Source organism: Lepidothrix coronata, unplaced genomic scaffold, assembly GCF_001604755.1.
Source record: "Lepidothrix coronata isolate B3197 unplaced genomic scaffold, Lepidothrix_coronata-1.0 Scaffold166, whole genome shotgun sequence".
NCBI classification, from domain to species: Eukaryota; Metazoa; Chordata; class Aves; order Passeriformes; family Pipridae; genus Lepidothrix; species Lepidothrix coronata.
In genome coordinates this window covers 438,872-460,805 of record NW_016690346.1, presented here as the reverse complement: position 1 = coordinate 460,805, position 21,934 = coordinate 438,872, and the positions used below count along the sequence as shown (strand labels likewise).

General features: G+C 40.6%; 1 protein-coding gene across 2 annotated transcripts in view; it reads right to left on the bottom strand.

The window, feature by feature from the left end:
- Nucleotides 1-21,288, bottom strand: part of RAB2A (RAB2A, member RAS oncogene family) — a 42,281-nt gene extending 20,993 nt beyond the window's left edge. The window contains exons 1-3 of one of the 2 annotated variants that reach the window (XM_017829642.1): nt 21,159-21,288; nt 9,445-9,516; nt 6,126-6,193 (exon numbers count right to left, since the gene is read on the bottom strand). In XM_017829642.1, the coding sequence (XP_017685131.1) occupies nt 6,126-6,193; nt 9,445-9,516; nt 21,159-21,204 (186 nt within the window). In that variant the 5' untranslated portion in view covers nt 21,205-21,288. Of the gene's footprint in view, nt 1-6,125; nt 6,194-9,444; nt 9,517-9,650; nt 9,684-21,158 lie in introns of those variants that run through there. The other variant, XM_017829643.1, reaches the window with a different exon arrangement.
- Nucleotides 21,289-21,934: the final 646 nt, after the last annotated feature.

Below are 21,934 nucleotides of genomic sequence, written 5' to 3'. Positions count from 1 at the left end.
ACAGGTCCTAGGTCTGATGCCAGTAGATCACTAATCATGAAAAAACATGGGCCTCTAATAAACAAGCAATATTTAAAGTGTTGGCTATTTTCTGTACTGTAAGCTTTTACAATTCATATCATATTGGTTAACAAACTTTTTGATAAGAAAGCCTTACATAATCATAGTTCTAGAAGTCACAAGTCTTCAAAAGAGTATAAAAATCTTCATCCCCACTTGAACTGCATGAATATATATCCTGTGTGCTTCTGAAAAGATATTTCAGTATAGAGACCAAAACAATTTCAGAATAACGATGTAAGCAAAACATGAAACATTATCAATCACCTTAGGTCACTAAGATACATGGAAATTTAGGATCTGCACTAAAGTTTTCAGGAACATTTAAGCCATGCAAGTGTGTTACCACAGAGTATCTGTGGCACATTTAAGAAAAGACTCCAAGTGTTACTATTCCCAGAGGAAGTCTCAGTGTCATTTCCAAGTGTGTGGTGTAGTCACATGGGTGTCAGTTGCAAAATGGGTTACTTGCAAGTTCTTTACCTGCATATTTTTGAATCTACAAACTAAGGGAAAAAAATAATGAAAAGAGCCATGATGCAGGACAAGAAAGTAGTTAATAAAACAGGATCCACAACAGAGCATCTCCCTAGAAAAAAAGCCAACTTTGCTGAATTCTCTACTCTCAATGCTGAAGAATTTGGAAAGTTTCTTCAAGGACCAAGTTATCTGAGCTCATCCCAGCAGGCCTTTACCATCCAAGCTGACCAACAGTTTTTATTAGGAGAAAACTTTATAGTATACATCTATATGAAATATGAGAAACCAAAATGCACCATAGCTAGTAGCTCTAGACTCCCTCACTTTTAAAACAGGCGTATGTGTGTGTTATGTTAAAACCAGTGACAGAACATCTCATTCACATTGGGAGTTACTCATTTCACTTGTTTACACTTTCCTAAGTTGTATAGCAAACTGAAAAGACATCTAAGAAATAATCAACTCACACAAGTGTCACACCACCTCTGACAGCTGCCATTTGGGAACTACTCCACAAAGCTGATCCCTGGAACAAAATGTTCCAGAAAGAGAAGAGCAATATGTACCTTTATATATAGTTTTGAAAGTTATAAATAAATTAACAGCCTTTTAGTCACATGGTAACTTGTTTATATAAATGCATTACTCTTTTTTGCAATCATGTCTCTAATCCAGAATAAACAGAATTTTAAGGTGATTTACTAGCATGTAGTACAAATAGGCACAGTAGTGTAAAAATAAAAACCAAGCACTGCTGTTTCCAGCAAAGTCATTCCCAAACAAGAACAGAATTAAAGATGTTTCTGAAGAAGAATCCATAATAACATAAGAAGGTGTCAGAAGTTATGTGAAGGATTCGGCTAAGTTACATGTTGCTTCAGAATAACCCCATTGGCACGACGTAAGAACTAAAATTTCAAGTGGACTAAAGATCCTCAAGGGTGAAACTGCACATATGTCTAAATACAGAAAATTTGTACATCTGCCTGTTCTTCTGCCGGTATTGAATAAATGTCATTTAGACATCCAAAGCAATTCCCAACACATCACAGAAATAAAGTTTTAGCCTTCCGTTATTACACGTACACTTATGGTTTATTTCAAGGTATTTGAAACCTTTAGGTTTTAAGTAGCTACCCTCACTAAAATGGGAGTTCTACTATGGAAAAATGTAAGTCACACTCCTCCCATTTAAGGCCTTATCCTAAGCAAGAGTTTGCTCCACTATTGTAGAAAGCCATGGATAAACTGCTAAGAAATCTAAAACCAGTCAGAAAAAACCATGGATATTACAGTAATTCAATAACCAAACACATTTAAGCATGACAGACAAAGGCTTATGAATGCTAAGCTAAAAGGTGTATCAAGTTGCCTCAACTTCTTGAAGTGCCAGCATGGGTGTGAACAATAACTTAGCTACCAGCACTGAAGTTCAGATGATGGTCATATTACACAAACTGCAACAGGACTAACCATCAAATGGACAAGTCTCCCTACCCCACCCTCCAATACATGTATTCAGAAATAAGTTAATCCTTCCACATAGCAGCAAAGGAAATCCATGAACTGATGATCAAACTAGTTTCAGGAACCAAAGTAGATCCTCTAAGTTCTTGATGTTACTTCACAGCAGTGTAACAGAGGGTCATGACATGCAGCCACGTTCATGCAGGTTCCAGGGTTGAAAAGTCAAATTAGTAAAAAAGTGTATAAAAGAATACACCAACTGTCCATGAACTAAGAGTATGCTCTGACTACCAAAGCAAGTAAAAAATATCATGAGGCAGACAGTTGATAACGAACTCTTGGGGGTGAACCTTACATCCTAGCAATTGTCAAAATCACTAAGATGAAATGGATATTCATTTAATGAATGAGGGAACTTAATTTGGTTCTACTAGATCTAAAGCGGTTGCAACTACATGAAAAATACCCTAATTTCCAAGAAGATGTAGTATATTCAGAATATCTGAAAGTGAAATATACTTTCAACAATTATGTCTCCTGTCTTCCATAAACATGCTTTTTTTGTGTGAGCTCTTACACAAAAAAAGAAAACACTGTCAATTCCACCAGAAAGCACACTCATATGGAAACCAAACACTTACTTGCAATTAGCTTATAAAACACAATTATTTCAGATATTTCATCTGTCTGAGCAATGCTAAGGTGGTACATAAACATAATAAAAATGTTTTTTAATCACAGATTTCCATGAAATAAAGCTGAAATAGATATTGAAAAATATAGTATTTAAATACACAGGAAAAATTCTTACTCATATCAATTCAGAGGACAGTAGTATTACTTAGTATCATCTTTGATCTCTCCTGCTGCAGTGTCTGAGAGAACTTAAATACCCTCTTTCAACTACTGCTTACTTTTGCTCACCAACAATGACTTGTTAGTAACAGTCAACACAATAGGGAACATTCCCCTCAACAACAAAATGAAGGCCACTGACTCAGCCTGGTAACAAGCCAGTGTCTACAACAATGACATTTTTCTGAGGAGAAGCAATTTTAGTATTTCTCAGTGTTATGCTGCTGCCACAAGACAATCAACCTCATCTATACAGCTTGTTTAAACTCAGAAAGCTTAGCAGCTTCCAGAACAGTCACTTTAATCCTTACTTGCTGCTGTACACCACTTCTAGTTCCCTCAAAGATATTTGTGCAGCTGACACAAGCTCAAATATCACACTCCCACAAAAGAGTAGCTTAACTTATAATAGGCAATTAACAACTAATCAGTTGGAGAAAAGCATTTCTCAGTCTATCCACCTATTGAAAGATAAAGACACAGGAAAAGAAATAATCTAGAGACTCAAGATAGACAAATGAACAATTTGGTTCAATAACTCCACTCCTCTTGACTGACCTAAAGGCATTAAAAGGAAAAAAGTGGGGTTTTTTTCTCGGGATGAGTGTCTTTCAATCAGACTAGTTTTACTAGACTACCAGTTCACAGGACCATATACTGGACTACTTTCTAATGGGCATACCTGCATTCCTTAGGCATATCTTCCAGTCTGGTCTCATCCAAAAGGAATTCAGTTCGTATACTCCCATGTGAAAAACAGACTGCAGTAAGCAGAACTAACTTCCATAACACAATCCTAATCCAAACTAAGACAAATTTGAAAGATGCTAATGAAAAAGTAAAATATTCTTGAGTTATAATAGAAGAAGGACACACAAATGGATCTCACAGACATACAAGTGTTAGCTGCAGCTGCCCCTGTAAGGTAGAACATACTCCCGCAGTGAGGTATGCTGCAGCTTTCATATGTTCCCTTTACTAAGACACACCTTTCCTTGGAGCTGCAGTGATCTGCTGAAGACAACACAAAATCATCACTGTTGCCTAGAAGAATCGAGTCAGAAAAATCTGAATTTACATTTTTGATTCTCTTAAGAAAGCAAGTTTATTGTTAAACAATCAAAACAAATTTTATCGAGTTCTCCACTTCTTATGTATCTGCTCAGGATGCATCCTGTTCAGTGATTAATTAAAAGCAGGTGTGTAAGGCAAGCACTAAATCACAGAGATGCTGTTGTGTGACTCAGTAAGCACCAAGAGAAACAAAATACTTCACGTGTTTCCTTTGCAATAGGTGTAAAATGAACTTTCTCTTATTAAACAGAAATTGTTCCAGTCTAACAAACATGGAGATAGCACCAGCAACAGTAGCAGTTTTGGCTAACAGAAAATCAGGAAACACTCAATGCAGATACATGATACAGGCATATCCTTGGTCATTATGGACACTTCTGTGTGATTTAAGACTCATAAGTAAAATACCCCTTGAGAATTACCTCATCATATTTGTTATTTTTGCTATTCCTTCAACACCTTTGCATGCAAGATCAAAACTGAGACAGCAGAATTCAGATATGCTTACAAGCCAAGATTAGATTAGAATAGAAATATCCCATGTTTTAAAAATCAGATTATAATTTTTTAATTAAAATAGTTAATCTTTAAATTAAAATAGCGTATTTGCCATAGTTAAAAATTAAACTAAGTCACTCATTGCTTATAACATAAGTATACAGTCTATTCAGTGTATGAAAGTTTTCAATTAATATTTTTAATTTCTGCATGATATACTTAAGAAACTATTCAGGAAAAAATCCCTGCTTGAAAGTTTATAAATTATAGTCAAAAGCAATTACGTTGACATTTTGGCTATTAGATAATTTGCACGCATTCAAGGCAACACACTCCAAAAAACCACTGAGTCAGAGGCACTAAGACAAGCACAATCTACTCAAACACAGTTGTAGTTCATTTGTATTTAAGGAGATTAACAAAATCAGTTCAAAAGCCAATGAAAGACAGTGGCTGTGCTGGTAGTAAAATTAGCACTTTTGGCTACAGAGAATCTGTCCCAATTTTAGAAAACAAGGACCAATCTAGGTATGTTCTCATGTAATCACATGACACACCAGAGGTTTGATTATCAAGGTACTGTTTTTGGAGAGATTTGCTTGTTTATTGAACTTAAAAATGCTCAGACACCTTGGTAATCAGCAATGCACAATTATAATAGTAAAAATGTCCAAGGCAGGAAAAGCCTAACCATACCATTACATATATAAGCTGACTATATCATTCTATACCTTTTCACAGAGAACTTCCAAGGAGACACAGGTCTTAGATGCCACTTCACATCATGAACTGGTAAAATAAGTAAGGTCTTACCTGTGAAGTTCACTAAGTTTACATTTTAATATACACATCCACATATGTAGGCATGCATATATGAATGTATGATCCTTCACTGGCTTGCTGTACCAAAAAGAGCACATAGATGAGGCTATGGCTCATGTACCTGTCACTTTCTAAAGGTGTCCTAAAATGCTTTTGGAAAAGGAAACGGGCAACTCTGCTTTAGGGAACAGTTAAACACATTTGAAAGATATAGCTATCAGTATGAACATCTTAAAGCAGCTTCATGTAGACAGTGAGGCTGACTATAGTAATGTGACAAGAAGAAAATAGCAAATGTATGTTCTTAACCTGAACAACCTCAAAAGTCAAAGTCTGATTTTTGGAAAGCTTTTTGAAACTTTAAGCTTTTATCAATCCCTTCTTGACTGTCTGAAGTATTTACTATCTTCATGATTACAGTGAACTTGTGTTCTTAAGCGTTGTTCTATGAAAAGTGAGCCATACGTTTTCTTCTACCTTGGAAATGCAAACATTTCCTCTAGAGAACTTGATTAAAGCTAGTAGACACATCACAACAGGAAGTTGCATAAATGCACAAAGAAAGATTATTTAGAGAAATCTAAGTTCTTAATAATATAGCAAACTTTCACAAAAAAAGTGAGACAGCATGAATTCCAGTCTTACAAATCTGACAGTGTTGAGGAAATAAGTGTAAATACCAAAAAAATTGCACTAAGAAGACATCACACCAAAAAAGGAAATTTTACAAATTTTTAACTTCATATAAACCAAAGAAAGCTGCAAGACAAAGTGCATAGTATATGAGTGCTGGTGATAGAGCTTAGCCAGAATAAAGGAAAAGTTAGGGGGGCCATAAGTTTAAACAATTTTTATGATTTATTACTTACTGTATCCCATATCTGAAGCTTTATCTGTTTTCCATCAATAGTGATCATTCGAGCACCAAATTCTACACCTGAATAGATTTTACAAAAGATTACATTATTAGCATATATCAGAAAGAGGAACATCAAGTACTACAAAAGCAAGAACCTAAGTTTAAGATCACTCAGCATTGTAGGAAATAATCTCTTTAACAATCTGCTTCCAGTTAATTTTCCAGGTGCCTGAAAGAAACAATGTTTTCAAGGAGAAAGGTAACTGTTACTGTCCAAGTACTTTAAAAATGCATTAATTAAAACAAGTGTCAGGGAGATATTTCCTACAAAGTTTTCCAAAAGATTTAGTAGCTCTAGATCGGAGGGAGAAACACATGCCCCTTTGAATGCAAACAGGAAATTGAAGTCATAGTTATTTTAACACTCTACCAATAACAGACTGCTGAAGCCAGTTTAGAAGAAATTAAACCTACAGTTCTTTATCAATAAAATATTCCATCACGTGAGCATGCAAAATGTTACCTTCAAAAAGATAAATTTTATTACTGTATTAACTAAAACACACCAGTCTATGAAAAAAAAACCCACTTCCAAAATTCTAGCTAAAAATCAAATTTAATAACCAATAAAAAAAATGTTTCAAATAAACTAAAGAAATTTCTTCAGTAGAAAAATTCAGCCTATTATATCATCTTTTAAAGCAATTTAAAGATCATTAACCATAAATCAAGTATAAATTGAGGCTATTACTGCAGTATTTAAAATCTGACAAATGGCTAGAGATAGTAGACAAATTTAAAGGCTATCACATTTCCATTAATCTATCTTTCATATATCCATTATTTCAGAAAATATACAGGTAGCTGAAGTTTGTCTGAAATTGGTCACTGTCTAGACTTGGCCTCAAGTCTTTCAATTACACAGCCCTGATTTGAAGTATTCCAAATGTCTCTTCAAAAGCTTGTCTAGAATATTTGAGGGTGCAGTGTTGCTTTCTGCAGAATGATTTTTGGGGGAGGGGGCAGTCCCACCCCAACAGGATATTGAAGCCAAATAAAAGCCACGGGCCAAAGACCATTGTGCTCTTTAGCAATCAAATAACTTGCAGCAACTGTATGCAAAGAAATCAAAAGAATGGAGGTGGAGAGGCAGCAAGGAGGAAGCAGGTGAATGACAGTACTCTCTCTGAAGTTGACTGCAAAGCCAGGGGAAGGTCCTTGTACCACTACAAGTGTAAACACTGCAGGTTTTACTTGATCTCAAAATGTGGCTATAGAGCTGCTGATTTAAATCCAACGATCTTCCTACATGTTTAGTTTCTACACACACCATCATAAAAAAATGAAAAGGATATTTATCCTGTTCCATCAAAATATCTGCTGAGAAAAAATTCTGAATTTGAAAAAACACAAACCATTTGACGGCAAGCTTGTCCCATTAAATAAGGAATAGAAACTGTTCAGGTTTACAGTAAGGGTATGTCCTAAGGGTAATGGGCAAACCAACTAGAACGTTTGCAAAGGCTTTTATCACCCACATCTACCTACATACTTGGGGGGGCACAATTAGGGTTGTGTGTGTTGTTTTTTTTGCTGTTGTCTTTGGTTTTGTTTGGGTTCTGTTTGCTGTCTCCCACACGTCCAGTTTCAGTTTCCCCTCTCTTGAGCTGCTCACAGCAAGAATAGAATCTGCAGTCTCACAGGTTAAAATCACTGTATTATACTGAAGAAAGTTAGGCTATGCAACACAAGGCTTTTTATTCAATCTGCAGGTTTTCAGGACTTTTAATATAATCAGTTGGGCATTTATTAGTTAACATCAACTCAACCCATCTTGTCCCATAGGGGCCTTCATATGACTTAGAACCCATGTTCTTTATTTATCTCTGTCTTTCTAAATGTGTTCAGGTAACTGGGAGAACCTGGCCAATACACATACACATACACATGCCCTAGCAGTTAAGGAGGCCGTTCCCAGCCTCCCCATCCCCTTTTCAAGCAGCTTCCCATGCTCCATTACTACATCCCTCATTATGTTGCTGTCTAGGTTCACCTCCTCATCTCACTAGCTTCAGTTTCTGTTCTGTTCCCAGATTTCAGTGAGCTGTACACCAGGCAAAGAACTGGCACTACAACCACACTGCTGAGGTGAAGATGTTTCTCACAGCCTATCAGTCTGCTGAGGTGAAAGGACTGCCAAAAGCACAAGTCATACAAAAGGTGCCATATATTTGGCAGGCCTAAAGAGAAAAAGATAACTCATGCCTCCTTAAAGAACTCAGGCTCTTTACTCAGCCAGACTATCTGCTGCCAAGACCTCAAATATCTGAAAACTGACGTTAGCCCAAAAATTTGAACTGTATGAGACAGCCATACACAAGGTGTGGGAGGACTGTCAAGAGAAAGGGAAGCCATAATCAAACCACCTGATACATTCTGTTACACGAAGAATATCTGTTTACATTTCAAGCATCTATTTCAGTACTCCCAAACTCAGGATGCCTACCTATTCCAGGGCACAAACTAAAAATAGAGACTAGGAACACATTTTGTGCTCGTGATTAGAGCCAATAGGTTCCTTGAAATAACATCAACAAGTTCAAAGGTTCTGCAACCTTACTGGAGACTAGCATCTGTTATGCTTAACAGCAAAACTGATCTGCAGACTAAGCTTGCTCACAGAAGAATTTATTCCCACACTATTCCTCATATTTTGCGTGGAAAGATAAACAAAACTTTGTATAATTTACTGTAGTTAGATCAGAAGCAATGTGTTCTGTCAACATGCATTTATTTCCCTTAGTATCAAATCATACCTAATACAAATGGTCCACATCCAACTGAGGAGTTGGGAAGGAAAACCCTTGTCCCTTCCAAAGAGTGAATACATTCACACTTCAATCCTTTTGTATCTAAAAGTTAGTCTTCCCAAATAGTAAATTTTTTTTATTCATCTTTAAGGTTAACTTCGCTTTAGTTTAACTTGTCTTCAGGGTTTTGTGGGTAGGCTAATATTATGTTCCCTAGTGAAAAAATGCCACTTGCATCATCATCAATGCATTTCAAGCTTAGTCAATTCTTCTGTGCCCAGCTTTCAGCTTCTCTGAAGAGACAGTTGAGATACTGCAGTTATGAATTTTTTTAATTGTTTCAGACTGTACCTTCCCAATAAGAAAAAAAAAGCGCCCCCTCACTTGACTTTGAGAGCTAACAAATATTCATCACCTAGAGATTGACTGCTACCTTAACACAGCAGAAATCCTGCATTACCACAGCATGACAAACTCACCACCTAACTACTGGCATTGTGCAGCACAAAAGAGACCTACCAATAGTGAGATCATGGACTGGTTGAAACCGCTTGTCTGTAAACTGTAACAATAAACATGATTTCCCAACACCTAAAAGAAAGAAAAAAAAGAAGTGTTAAGCAAATTTTAAAAAAAAATCTGTAAAGAATCAATAAAAATTAATTTAAGCAAATGGTATATATTGCTTAAAATTCATTACTAGAACTTGACAGATTACATCTCACCTACTCACACCCTCATCCATCTCCCAATTTATCACCTGAGTAACAGCAGTACATCTGTGGCTGCTAAAACCACTATATGTTACTGCCCACTGGTTCCCAATAGCCCAAAAAGCAGTCCAAGAATTAGCAACAACTGAGTTCAGAGTACAGTCAGACAGACAACACAAACACTGTCCCCCTCCAATCTGAGTCAGAAATCAGTGTAACTATTTCACAATACATGGACATTGGTCAGCAAATGGGCAATTTCTTCTCTATGTGAAAGCACAGAAAACTAGAAGTTAATGCAGTCAAGAGTAATACTCAAACTGCTTAGGTTTGTAAACATAATGCTTTTTATGGTTAATTTTTCCTTGTTCTTTTACTTGGAGGAGTTACTCTTCCAGTTCTGTTCAGTCAAACTTCGTATTTTCAGCCTTTTAAAATGTGACTAATATATTTGGTTTACAGGTATTTAAACTCCGAACTATTAGCACATAACAGACAATACTGTAGCATCCAAGTTCCTGCTGTACTTTGCTTTATCTGTCCAGCAAGATAAGGCTATTTTAGCCACATACTAGAGGTCAGCAACAGCTCATCAGAAGAGACATATCTGGTAATAAAAGACAACAAACAAAGGGATATGGAAAAGAACCACACTGCAGACACAAGATAGGCATACTAGAGGTTTGCATAGAGTAACTTATACTAAACTCAGCAGTTTTTTAATGTGGTTTATAGAGGAAACAAAGCCTGCATAAACAATCACCACCCACCTGTAATTTTAGACTTAAAAAGCTTAGATCAATGGCCAGTTTCACCAAATCTAACAGAAATGAGACCTGCATTTAGTTTCGTCACAAATTGAGTTGTGACCAATTGATGACACTCAGATTAACATCCCAAACAATGCAGCAATTCCAACAACCTAGGTCAGTTATTGGTGCTGCTGTCTCTACTCTCTTCCCTACTCTATGCTCATGCCCATTTTCCCATATGGCTTAGAGGAGTTCTGAAGCAATTTCAATTGTCCGCTGGGTTAGCACACTAATCTGACAAGAAGAGTGACAAAGCAAACAGAAATAGCTTAATGCAGGGTCAGACAATCATGAGAGTTCATTCAAATGAGGGAAAAGAAATGCAGCAGCCAGCAGATCAATAACTTAGAGTGGCATGGAACTGTATTCGAAGGCAAAATTTGCACCTGCCTCACTAGATCTCTTTTCTGTACCTATTTGGCTTATGATGGCAAGCTGTCAGAATACAAGCAGCTTGGAAGCAGGTACAGATTTTGTTCAAAAATATTAATAAACACAAGAGAAGTGGAGAAGGAATGGAGGCAAGCAAGAAATAGGGAGAAGGGCAGGCAGAGAGTACTGGAGCTGTAGGGACAGAGAACACAAAACTCTAAGGAATCTTAAAATAGTAATAATTCTACTCACAGCACACTGTTTATATATACAGGTAACTTTTATATTGCCACTGAAATACAAATGCCCTATCACAGAACATAATCACCACCTCACTTATAAAAAAAACAACCTGTAAGTCACACCAGAAACAGCTTTTGACATTAACCTTACAAAGTGATTTCAGTATCATTGGATAAACCAGAACCTCAAACCAATCTAATATTCCTGCATAAATCTTACAAATGTTGGAACAATATTCCATATGCTAATTGACAAAGAGACACTTGACTAGGTGTTCCAGCACTAGTTCTCAAGTGGCAATCTGATATTTCTTCCTCTTGTAAGGCTGCTGACCAGCTTGGCTGGAGCGAACATACAAACACCCTCGTCAGCAGAGGGAAGATGACAGACAAGCACAGCCTCTGTGGTGCAAGCCCTGCCTCAGACTGGCACGGGATGACTGCACCTCTAGTTATACCTCCATAGCAGGCCTTTCAGCAGCAGACTGTAGACTGATGTCTTCACACACAGAAACAGAAGAAACAACTAGTTTCTGTTTAATGCCATTCCTGCTACTTCAGAACCTTCAGCAAAAAGCCATCTGAAAGTTCCTAAGTTTTGTACTGCTGCTGACTGAAACAGAGGTTCAGAAAGTTGCAAACAAGGCTGTTGTGCCTGTTAAGTTTAGGTTATAAATACTTTGTTGTTTATATTTAATAGCTACATTTTATTTTAATTTTATAGTTTTAAGATATTGCAAGTTTGTATCCCAAAAGTTCTTATGAGAATAGCTCCTAGCTCATATGCTTCCAGACCCCGAACAGACTGCACTATCACAGACACAGCCAGGAATGTGTACCAGGAACAGGAGCTGTATATGAACTCCTGAGTAGTTTACCACCTCATGACATAAACAGATGCTGCAAAGATCAACTAACAGTTGCATGGCAGCTAATTCCATGGCACACAGGTGGCTTAAAGTAACTACACAGGTTAAGTCTAAAAGCAGAGTGACTACTTACCAGGTGTCATGGTTTGAGATAGCCCCAAAAATCTAATTCCCTAGTCCTAGCCCCCTTCCCCATCTCAAACTAATGTGGGATGATTTTTTTTCCAGACAAAACACCCCAGACTCCAAATGGGGAAAGGGAATATATTACAATGGCTGTACAAATAAATACTACAATACATTATACACATGATCACAATATCTCTACCATGACATATAGTATTACAATGGACCAGATCTCTTCTCCCCTCCAAATAAAAGTCCAGGAGGGAAAGAAGGACAGATCCCTTCCAGTCCTTAAGCAGCAGCATCTTCTAAGGCAGCAGGTCCTCCTCATCTGTCTTCCATGCAGCAGTTGATAGCTGGATTTCTTTTCAACATACACAAGGGGGTCTCCAAGCCCCTCGGCTCTCCTTCGGTCCAAGCAAAGACCTCACCTGTGGACTGCCAGCAGGGACAAGACTCGTGTCACCACAGGTATATCACGAAATGCAGGGGCATCTTTGTGAAAGTCCCTTCCTCAGGGATTCACCCCTGAGTCAGAACATCTTGGGCAGCATTCAGTTGCAAGCCTTTGCCTCAAGAGTTCTACCAGAGCTCCTGTGCTCCGTCTCAGGCTGCCAGGCTTGTCAGCAGCAGCAGGGGGGCCAAGGTCAACTCCCCCCCCTGCATTCCATCTGGCCGTCCTGGTCCAGCTCCGGGATGCCTTTGAGCTTCTTAGCTCCTCTCTCTCTCCAGTACTGCTGTACTCCAAGGCTCCTCTCAAATAGGAGTCCATTTACTCCTCCTCTCTCTAGGAGGGGTCTCCAAGGGAGTTTTTGGGGGGTCTGGTACAGTTCTTACCCCCAGAACTCTGTAGAACTCAGCTGCTAACTCTCTTTTCTTCAGCTCTCCTTCCAGGAGTCCTTTTTCTGGTGCTGCATGTCTTTGTTGCTCTGTCTTATCTCTTCTGGCTCTCTGCCACCGTTTCTCTGGTCAGTGCCGGCTGCTGCTCTGCGCCCATGGAGAAAACATCTCCCGGCATAACTACAGACACTTAGCCCAGTCTAAGACTGTTCCAAGTCTCTGCAGTCCCCCGCTGGGGGCTGGGGGGCCTCGGAGGCCCCGAGGGGCTCTGAGCCCCTTCCTCGTGGCTCTACAACATGGCCACTTCTCTACCAACGACCAAAACTACAACTCATCTCCTCTGGTGAGCTTGTGGAATGTTGACATTTTTGCAGGAGCGTCCATTGGGCAGAACTTCAAAACTTGCAGGGGTTACCACCCCTTGGGGTCTACCACTTTTCTTAGCCTCTGGGGGAAAACAAGATTCAAACCACCACACCAGGTATCTCACTCACTTAGCACTGTAAATATTACAACATGAAATGAGGCAGACACTCTGTGAAAAAAGTAGGTGAGCATGTCTTATGACAGTCAATTGTAGAACACAAAAGGGATAGATTTGGTTATTTATTAGCTCATTCTCCATTTTACTGCCACAATTATTTTAACATAGCTTCACATAAACCACCCCCAGAGGAAAAAAAAAAATCTAATATTTTAGAGCAAGAGAGCGTGGATACACTTCAACAACCACAGTAAACAAAAGGTCTTGTTTAGGAACAAATGAAAACAATGGATTATGTGCTCAGAGGGGAGGCAGCTTACTTCTTTCCAAGTGCCTGTTTTAGGATCCCTTCACTTCCTAGTACTCAGTGATGGGAAGCGGAACTTGTGCTACAGTAATTTTACCCTCCAGCTCTGAATTCCAAACCAGCAGACTGAGTCCGTTCTCCAAATTCTCTGCCTCCCGTAAAAGCTCCCTATTTATCTGAGTGCCACTCTGCAGTCAATTTGCCTAGGCAAGGCATTGCCAGAGCTTTGCTACTGTCCACTTTGGCCCAGCTTCAACACCTCCCTCCCTTATATCAACACTTGTGTTCATTTCAGGGCTCAGCAAGCCAGGGTAGCTCAGTGGTAAAGCTGCCCTCTCCCTTCTCACTCACAGTTATGCAACGAGCTACACCAAGAAATGGATCCAGCATAGGACTATAGTCACTATGTGACTACACTAGTATGTGCATGACACTAGGGCTATAAAATATATAACAAAGTTAAGGGTAGTTCTTTTGAGCAGCAGGCTGAACTCAAGGTAATTAAAAAAATAAGCAGCTCTGGAACCACAGCACAGGTGATAGCTGAGCCAAGCTTTGGTTTGGCTAAGAGAGCTGACTTGTTTCCTTCTCCCTTCTAGTTCCTATGACTCCCTGTGAATAGGGCAAGGAAACTTCAATTACTGGCTATGAAGCCAGGGGTGCACTACTTAACATGCAGAAAACTTCAGGCTTTTCTTACCACTAGACAAAACTCGTAGTGTTCCTTCCACTGATGTTTGTCTTGAAAAGCTCACATGGCTCAAAACTAAAAATGCCCCAAAATAGGGGGTAAAGGGGCTAAGATATTTTTCTTACTTGCTCACCTGAGCATCTCTATACCCCAAGAAAGGTGACAGAGGAAAAGAAAGGTGACAGAGGAAAAGAAAGGTGACAGAGGAAAAGAAAGGTGACAGAGGAAAAGAAAGGTGACAGAGGAAAAGAACTGTGGTAGTAGTCCTCCCAACCTGGGTTTCAAAACTGAATCCTGAAGACAAATCTCTTCTGTTAATCTGCCTGCTGTCTCTGATGAGTAGACTCACTCCTTTCCACACAGTTCCACCTCCTTACTCAAAAGGGCTCTTGCACTGATCTGACCATATCTACTATTTGTTTGATTTTGTTTTTCAAATCATCAGTGTGAGCTGAGCTGGCTCTCTGAAGGATCACATAAACGATGCTGACAGGTAAGAAGCAACAAAGTTCATAGATGAGACAAAAAGTGGTAACAAGGTCTACTCACTTTGGCAGCAGATAAACACTGGATTAATTCAGCCATCTCACAGAACTATTTTTCTTATGGTTGCCTCACACAACACTGTGATCAATCAGCTCACCACCCACACAGATGAGGACCTACTTCCTCTTTGATATCTTGCTCTCACCAATCCTCCTAAATTCAGTTTCCTCCCCTGAAAGTACTCCAGACCTTGGAAAGCACAGCTCCAAGGCCAAATCAGCTGATTCATTCACTAAGCAAAAACTTAACCTAAAAAGTAGGTAGCTTTCTACTGCATTAGTGGGTTGATCCAGATCATGGCAGACTATCAAAGCCACCACAAAGTAAGAGCAACAACTCCATTCCTGCAGAACCAACTATGTCAGCTTGGATGTCCGTGAAACCAATGCCACAACACCAACTGAGCCGAAACAAGCTTCCCACTTCTCTTACCTTCCTTTAGAAAAACAAACAAAAATAAATCTTTAAATAGGTTAAGGACATTTTAAAACAATGGGCAAGTCTCAAATAACAGATTTTAAAACTCACTTGGATTTAAACCCGGTAATTACATAGTACAAATGTCACAAGATATATACCTCTAACACAGCTTATGAGGTAGTTTTAGTTCTTTCCAGTAGTCTGTAGAGCTTCCAGGTGTTTAATAAACCGTTTTCTTACTGCAGGCTACAGTTCATTCCCTCTCTTTTTCCTTTCCAACCACAGCAGCCTTATGCAAGTCAAGAAAGTGCAGTACTACCCTTTCACAGGACTAGGCATAACAAACACATTAACCTAAAGCAAAAACTTTTCTTAACCTCTTTTCAGCCAGTTATCTGTTAGTCAAAACTCTGTCATCAAATGAGAAAGCTTTATTTAAATCTACAGAAAGGACAAACTAAAAAATTCCAAACCGTCAGTTACAGAGCGAAGAGACTTCACACACAAACGTAAGCATGGATAAGAAGGGAAGAAAAATAACGTCCAAAATCCTTCGCAATGGCTACATAATTTTGGGAAAAGTAATGTAATAAAAATGGCTTTTTTACTCTTTTGAAGATGATTCAGCTTCAGTACTTAAATAAACAAACATTTTCAACAGCATATTTGAAGCCAATGATTTAACTTTTCCTTTCTACATAACAATTAGCACAGGCCTACAAAGTGAAACTCATGTTTCAGTTTCTACAGCACTACTCAACTGTTAACTGCAAGTTTAAAAAAATAAATAAATAAAAATATTTTTAAAAAAATTAAGCTACATGAGTCTATAAAAAAGCCTCTTCATGTTCTGGATGATCACAAAAGACTTAGAAACTGCCAGCCATTCATAATAAAATTGTTTTAGTCAAAATGGGGGGTGGGGTTTTTTTTAGCAGAGAGGTGTTTGGGGTTTCTTTTAAGTAAAGTGTTTGAATTTGTACAAAGGTGAACACTAACAGTCCCATGAAACCATATGTATGGACAAATACTTACTGTTTGTTAATTTTAGTTAACAACTTCTAAGATGCTAAGAAGATGTACTTATACAACACCTAATTGTTCTTTCAGGTATTCACAGAATCACAAAATAGGCTGAGTTGGAATGGACCCACAAGGATCATTAAGTCCAACTCCTGGCCCTGCACCCACTCCCAAGAGTGACATCATGCGCCTGAGATATTGCCTAAACGCTTCTTGAACTCTGTCATGCTTGGTGCTGTGACCACTTCCTTGCAGAGCCTGTTCCAGCATTCAACCACCCTCTGGGTGAAGAACCTCTTTCTAATATCTAACCCAAACCTCCCCTGAGACAACTTCAGGCCATTCCCTCAGGTCCTGTCACTGGTCACCACAGAGAAGAGATCAGTGCCTGGTCTCCTCTCTGTCTCCTCCAGGCTGAACAAACCAAGTGACCTCAGCTACTCCTCACACGGCTTCCCCTCAAGGCCCTTTACCCTTGTTTGAACACTCTCTAACAGCTCAATATCCTTCTGATATTGTGGCTCCCAAAATTGCACACAATATTCAAGGTGAGGCCACACCAGGTCAGAGCAGAGCAGGACAATGCTCTCCCTCGACCGGCTGGCGATGCTTTGCCTGATGCCCCCCAGGACACACTTGAGTCCTCCTGGCTGCCAGGGCACTGCTGACTCATATTCAACTTGCCATCAATTAAAGTATCATTGAAAGGGTCGCAAAGTAAGATATAAGGAGTACAGATCAGTACTCTGGTTTTCAGTACAAACAAGTTCTCAAGCTAACACAGGGTGTTAACACCACCTGTAGTGGGATGAAAACCTGTTTAACCAAGAAGTGCTATTACATACTTGCAGAAATTAAGGGCAAGAGACTCTGGTCATGCACATTGCTAGCTAGTAACAGCTGCTGTTCCAGAACAAAGTGCAAAAACACTAGAAACATTTCACAAGGAGGATTGAAAAATAAATCTAATTCAATTGCTTAATTTCAACATTTGAGTCTCTTAGACAAATGAAATGGTTGACTAGACAGCCTACTTTACTCTAGAGAGTAAGGAGGATTAGATCACCTAGCAATTTTATATTCTTTCATCATCATCATCAGCTCCTACTAAGAGTAACTATGAGATATTGTTGGTCTAGAACCAGCAACTATCTGCTAAAATTGAAAGGCAATGGAAGTCCCTTAGGCAAAAAGCTCAGAGGGTTGCTGAAGTAACACATCCAAGAAAAGCAGAAGACAGACCTGCTCATGGAAGATGCAGCAACACTGATCATAGAAAGACATTCAGATGGACTACAACTGACAAGTTATGTCGGTGGCAAGAAATCTGACATTGCAAAACTAATACTTTAGGTATACTAAAGTTCAGGAGCATTCTCTGATGGAATCTAGTAAATATACTCTAATATAAGAAAATTCTGTTTAATGAGTATTATATATTCTGAAAAAAAATATTCCGGCTCTAGTCCTCACTCAAATCTTGTATCATTCCCAGTTTGCCACGTGCTACACATTGCTGGTAACAAACATTCAAGTAAAAAAGATTTCACCGTTATATAGAAAAACATCTAAAAAGAAAATGACAGACTTTCAGTCACCAACTGCAGAAACTGCCAATACTGGTATGCCCAGAGTATTCATCCTAGCTCAGAACAAAGTCCACCTCAACTTCACCTGATGGCCAAAAGTGGATATGTAGGGAAGAGTGGATGAAGACACCAATTCCTACCAGCAACCAAAATGAAAGATACCACCAACCACAAAGGCAAAGGTCTCAGAGGTACAACCTTAAGCAGAATGAACCACATATGCTTCTAAATGCCTTTGCAAACTCTTATAATGCTTTGGAAATATTCAGATCAAAAGATTTTTCCTGGTAAACTCTCACAGCAGTCAATATTCCAAATACTTGTATTTTTCTCTTATAGATACCAGCTCCATGAAACTCCACAGCCACTGTCCCACTGATATAATGTAAAACCCACACAAATTTACAGCAATATTGTTTGAGTACCTGAAATACAGCCATGCCATTTCAGGTCTCTCCCACAACAAAAAACTAACTAGATTCTAAACCAGTTCCCATTTTACAGAAAATAAAATTTATATATTAAAAAAATAGAGTTAACAACCAGATGAGAATCAATCCCACGTTCCTAAAGCTGCCATGCCTGAAGTACCAGAAAAAAAAGTCAGCGAACATCCATGACCAATGAAGCAGGCAATGCAAAGGGACAAGAGCTGTTGAGCACAAAGCAGTCTTGCTCAGTCAGTTTCTGTGGCTGTCATTTTAAGAGACTGAGATCATACTGAATTCCTGTGTTTAAGCAGATGAAAGCATGTGGAATCACAATTCAGAGAAGACACATGCAGGTGTCTTGTATAACTGCAGGGGGTTTTTGTTGGTTTGCTTATGGTTCACACAACCCACTTCAGGTTTTTTTAGTGCTGAAAAGAAAGAGGAGCTAAATGTTAACATCTGTCCCCAGCTGAGTCTGTCTTACTTTTCTCCTACAGTTTGTTTACAACTAATTGCTGAGTCACCAGGCAGCTGAGCCATTTCCAAAGACTCTAAATCAAGTACCAGAGACAAATTTCTTGATCGCTATGAAATTTCCATGGTCTGCAAGGCCAATGGCATATCTTCACTCCTTATAATGCTGTGGGAGACCACCACTAGAACTGAACAGGACAGTCACCATCCCCTCCTAATTTCCATCATCAGAGCTGTGAGTTCAACTGCCTTCATCTTAGGCAGTTAGGAAGAATGCTAACTCCTAAACCATCACCATCATTTTGGCAACAGACAACCGTGCACAACATAAATTGGCTCTTCAGTACCAGCTCTGGGAGAATACTTAAAAGGCTCATAGGAGATCTAAATGAAAGCAAAACCAACTTACCGCTATTGATATATTTAATTTACTTCAAGAACAATCATTGCAGAAGTTTTAATTAGCTTCCTGTAGCAACTCAGAATAAAAGCCACAGGAATTAAAAAAATTAACCAAAAATCCAACACCAAACCTGTGAGCTGTTTTCCTCTCTGTGTTTCCTTTCTCTACATTACTCGTCCCATATCTGGCTCTTAAACAGCTGCAACAACCTCAGAAGTGACATATATTCATTCCGTATTTCACATTTCAAGCAGGTGAAATGCAAAAGTGCAGCACAGACCACTACACTGAGGCTATTTCATTGTAAAAATTTAATCAGTATACAACTGATGTACCAAAGCAACTGTTTGCTGCTGTCTCTACCACTTCAATGACTATAGTTTTTAGAGATGCACCAGAATTGGCCACACTGTTTCTGAGCTGTGCACTACCATCTTGGATCACCCTGGGCTGACAAACAAACCTCTTCTTACTTCTCCTGAATCTGCTCAGGTAATCTCCTGCCCTCTGGTTTAATGAACTATCATTCAACTAAATACTCAAAAACCCCAACCAAAACCCAGAATTTTCAGTGATCATCTACAGCCTAATGCTTCCAACACAGTCATTATAGCTGAGATATTTCAGAAGATTTACTTGTATTGCAGCTGCTACTGCAGTAGCCTAAAAAAGCTTTCAGAGTTTAAATGCAGGTTTAAAAAAAGGATGAAAATCACATAGTAGTTGCATCCAGTGTATTTAACAACCTCACGTGTAATGCAACTGTAATGTATAATTATACTCCAGCAACAGATAATCTGGTTCACAGGTATGAAGTACAATTATGCAGCTACCCTTTAGAATACCATGTAAAATAACAGGTGTGTCATCAAACTTATTAAAAAAGGCATTTAGACAGGTATGAGGAAAACAACAAAGAAGATGTACAATACACAGGCACAATAGTTAACTATGTTAGTTACCATGTCCTGACAACCGTTTGATCAAAGTATGCTACTCCCATCCACACTAGGCTGAGGAAGCATAAAACATACCGGCAAAGGGGCTTCTAACAGCAATTCCCAGCAGCATATGGCTCTGCCAGCAGCATTCGTAAGCATTAATTGTCACACAGCAGCCAATTACAAACAGAACGCAGTAAATTTTTAAAAAGTGTTCAAGGCCAGGTTAGATGGGGCCTTGAACAACCCGGTCTAGTGGGAGGTGTCCGTGGCTATGGCAAGGGGGGGGCATGGGACTAGGTGGTCATTAAGATCTGTTCCAACCCCTTGACATTTAATGATTCAATATGTTTTAAAAAGTGACAAGAAATATCTGGAAAAGCAGTGGTATTTAAAGAAATTTAAAGAAAAAAATCCTTGTAAATTAAAACTGGAGGAGCTAAGGCTCCTAATTTTCCTTTGACAGCATGTCTTCACAGAGTTTGCTACTGCAACTCCAGCCGAGGCTGGAAAGAGCATCCTTGCGGCCTGAGCTGAAGGTAACTCACAGCAGCGAGGTACAAGCTCACCACGGAACTGCGGGCTGGCGTGTGGCACCTCTCAGCCCTCGCTGTCGCGGGGCTGCAAACCAGGGGCACTGCCCAGGTACAAGTTCCACTGTGACACCTTCTCTCTCCCCGCTGCCCGCCTCGGCCAGGGCCGTGACACAGCCCGAGCCGCCCCGCGGCCCGTCAGCCGGGCCCGGGGGCGGCTGCCAGGGGCCCAAGGCCTTCGGGAGACAAGGCCGAGGCCGCGGGCGGGGCCCGGCGCAAAGGCGGAGGGGAGACACCGCCTCCTCCCCGCGCGGAGGCACCACGTCGGCGGCACTGCCAGCACTGCGGAAATGGGCGCAGGGAGTCGGGCCCGGCCCTCCGCCCCCCACCCCGCCGTGTCGGGCCGCGCTGACCCACCTGTGTCGCCGATGATGATGTACTTGAAGAGGTACGCGTAGGCCATGGCCGCTCCCGGGTGCCGCTCCCGGGCTGTCCCGCGCTCGCTCCGGCGTGACGCGCGCGCTCGCCGCCCGGGCTCGCGCTGCGGAGAGGCGGAAGCGGGTTAACGGCCCCCGGGCGGCGCCTCCGCCCGCTCGCTCCCTCCTACCTCCGCCGGTGGAGCGGCTGCGCTCGCTCGAGTCGCCGCTGCCCGCCCTCCCTCCGTTCCTCCCGCCGCGGCCCCGCGGTGCCGGGCAAGGCAGAATGCAGCGGCGGCGAGAACAATAAACAGGCGCCCAGCGGCCCCCGGACTCTCCGGCGACGTCAGCGCCCGCCCCCTCGCGCCACCCCGCCCCCGACCCGGAAGTGGTGGGGAGCGCGGCCGCCGCCCGCCCCGCCCGCCGCCCTGAGAGGGGTGGCGGCCGGGGGGTTCAAGGGGTTACAGTCAGTGAATCCCGGGGTCAGTTAGGCAGCTTGAGGCCATATCCTCTTGTTCTGTCACTTGTTACCTGGGAGAAGAGACCGACCCCCACCTCACTACACCTGCTTTCAGGCAGTTGTAGAGAGTGATAAGGTCCCCCCTGAGCCTCCTTTTCTCCAGGCTAAACAACCCCAGCTCCCTCAGCTGCTCCTCGTAAGATTTGTGCTCTTCACCAGCCTTTTTGGCCTTCTTTGGACTCGCTCCAGCGCCTCAATGCCCTTCCTGAACTGAGGGGCCCACAGCATAAAACCTCTAAGCATAAACAGTAATGAGC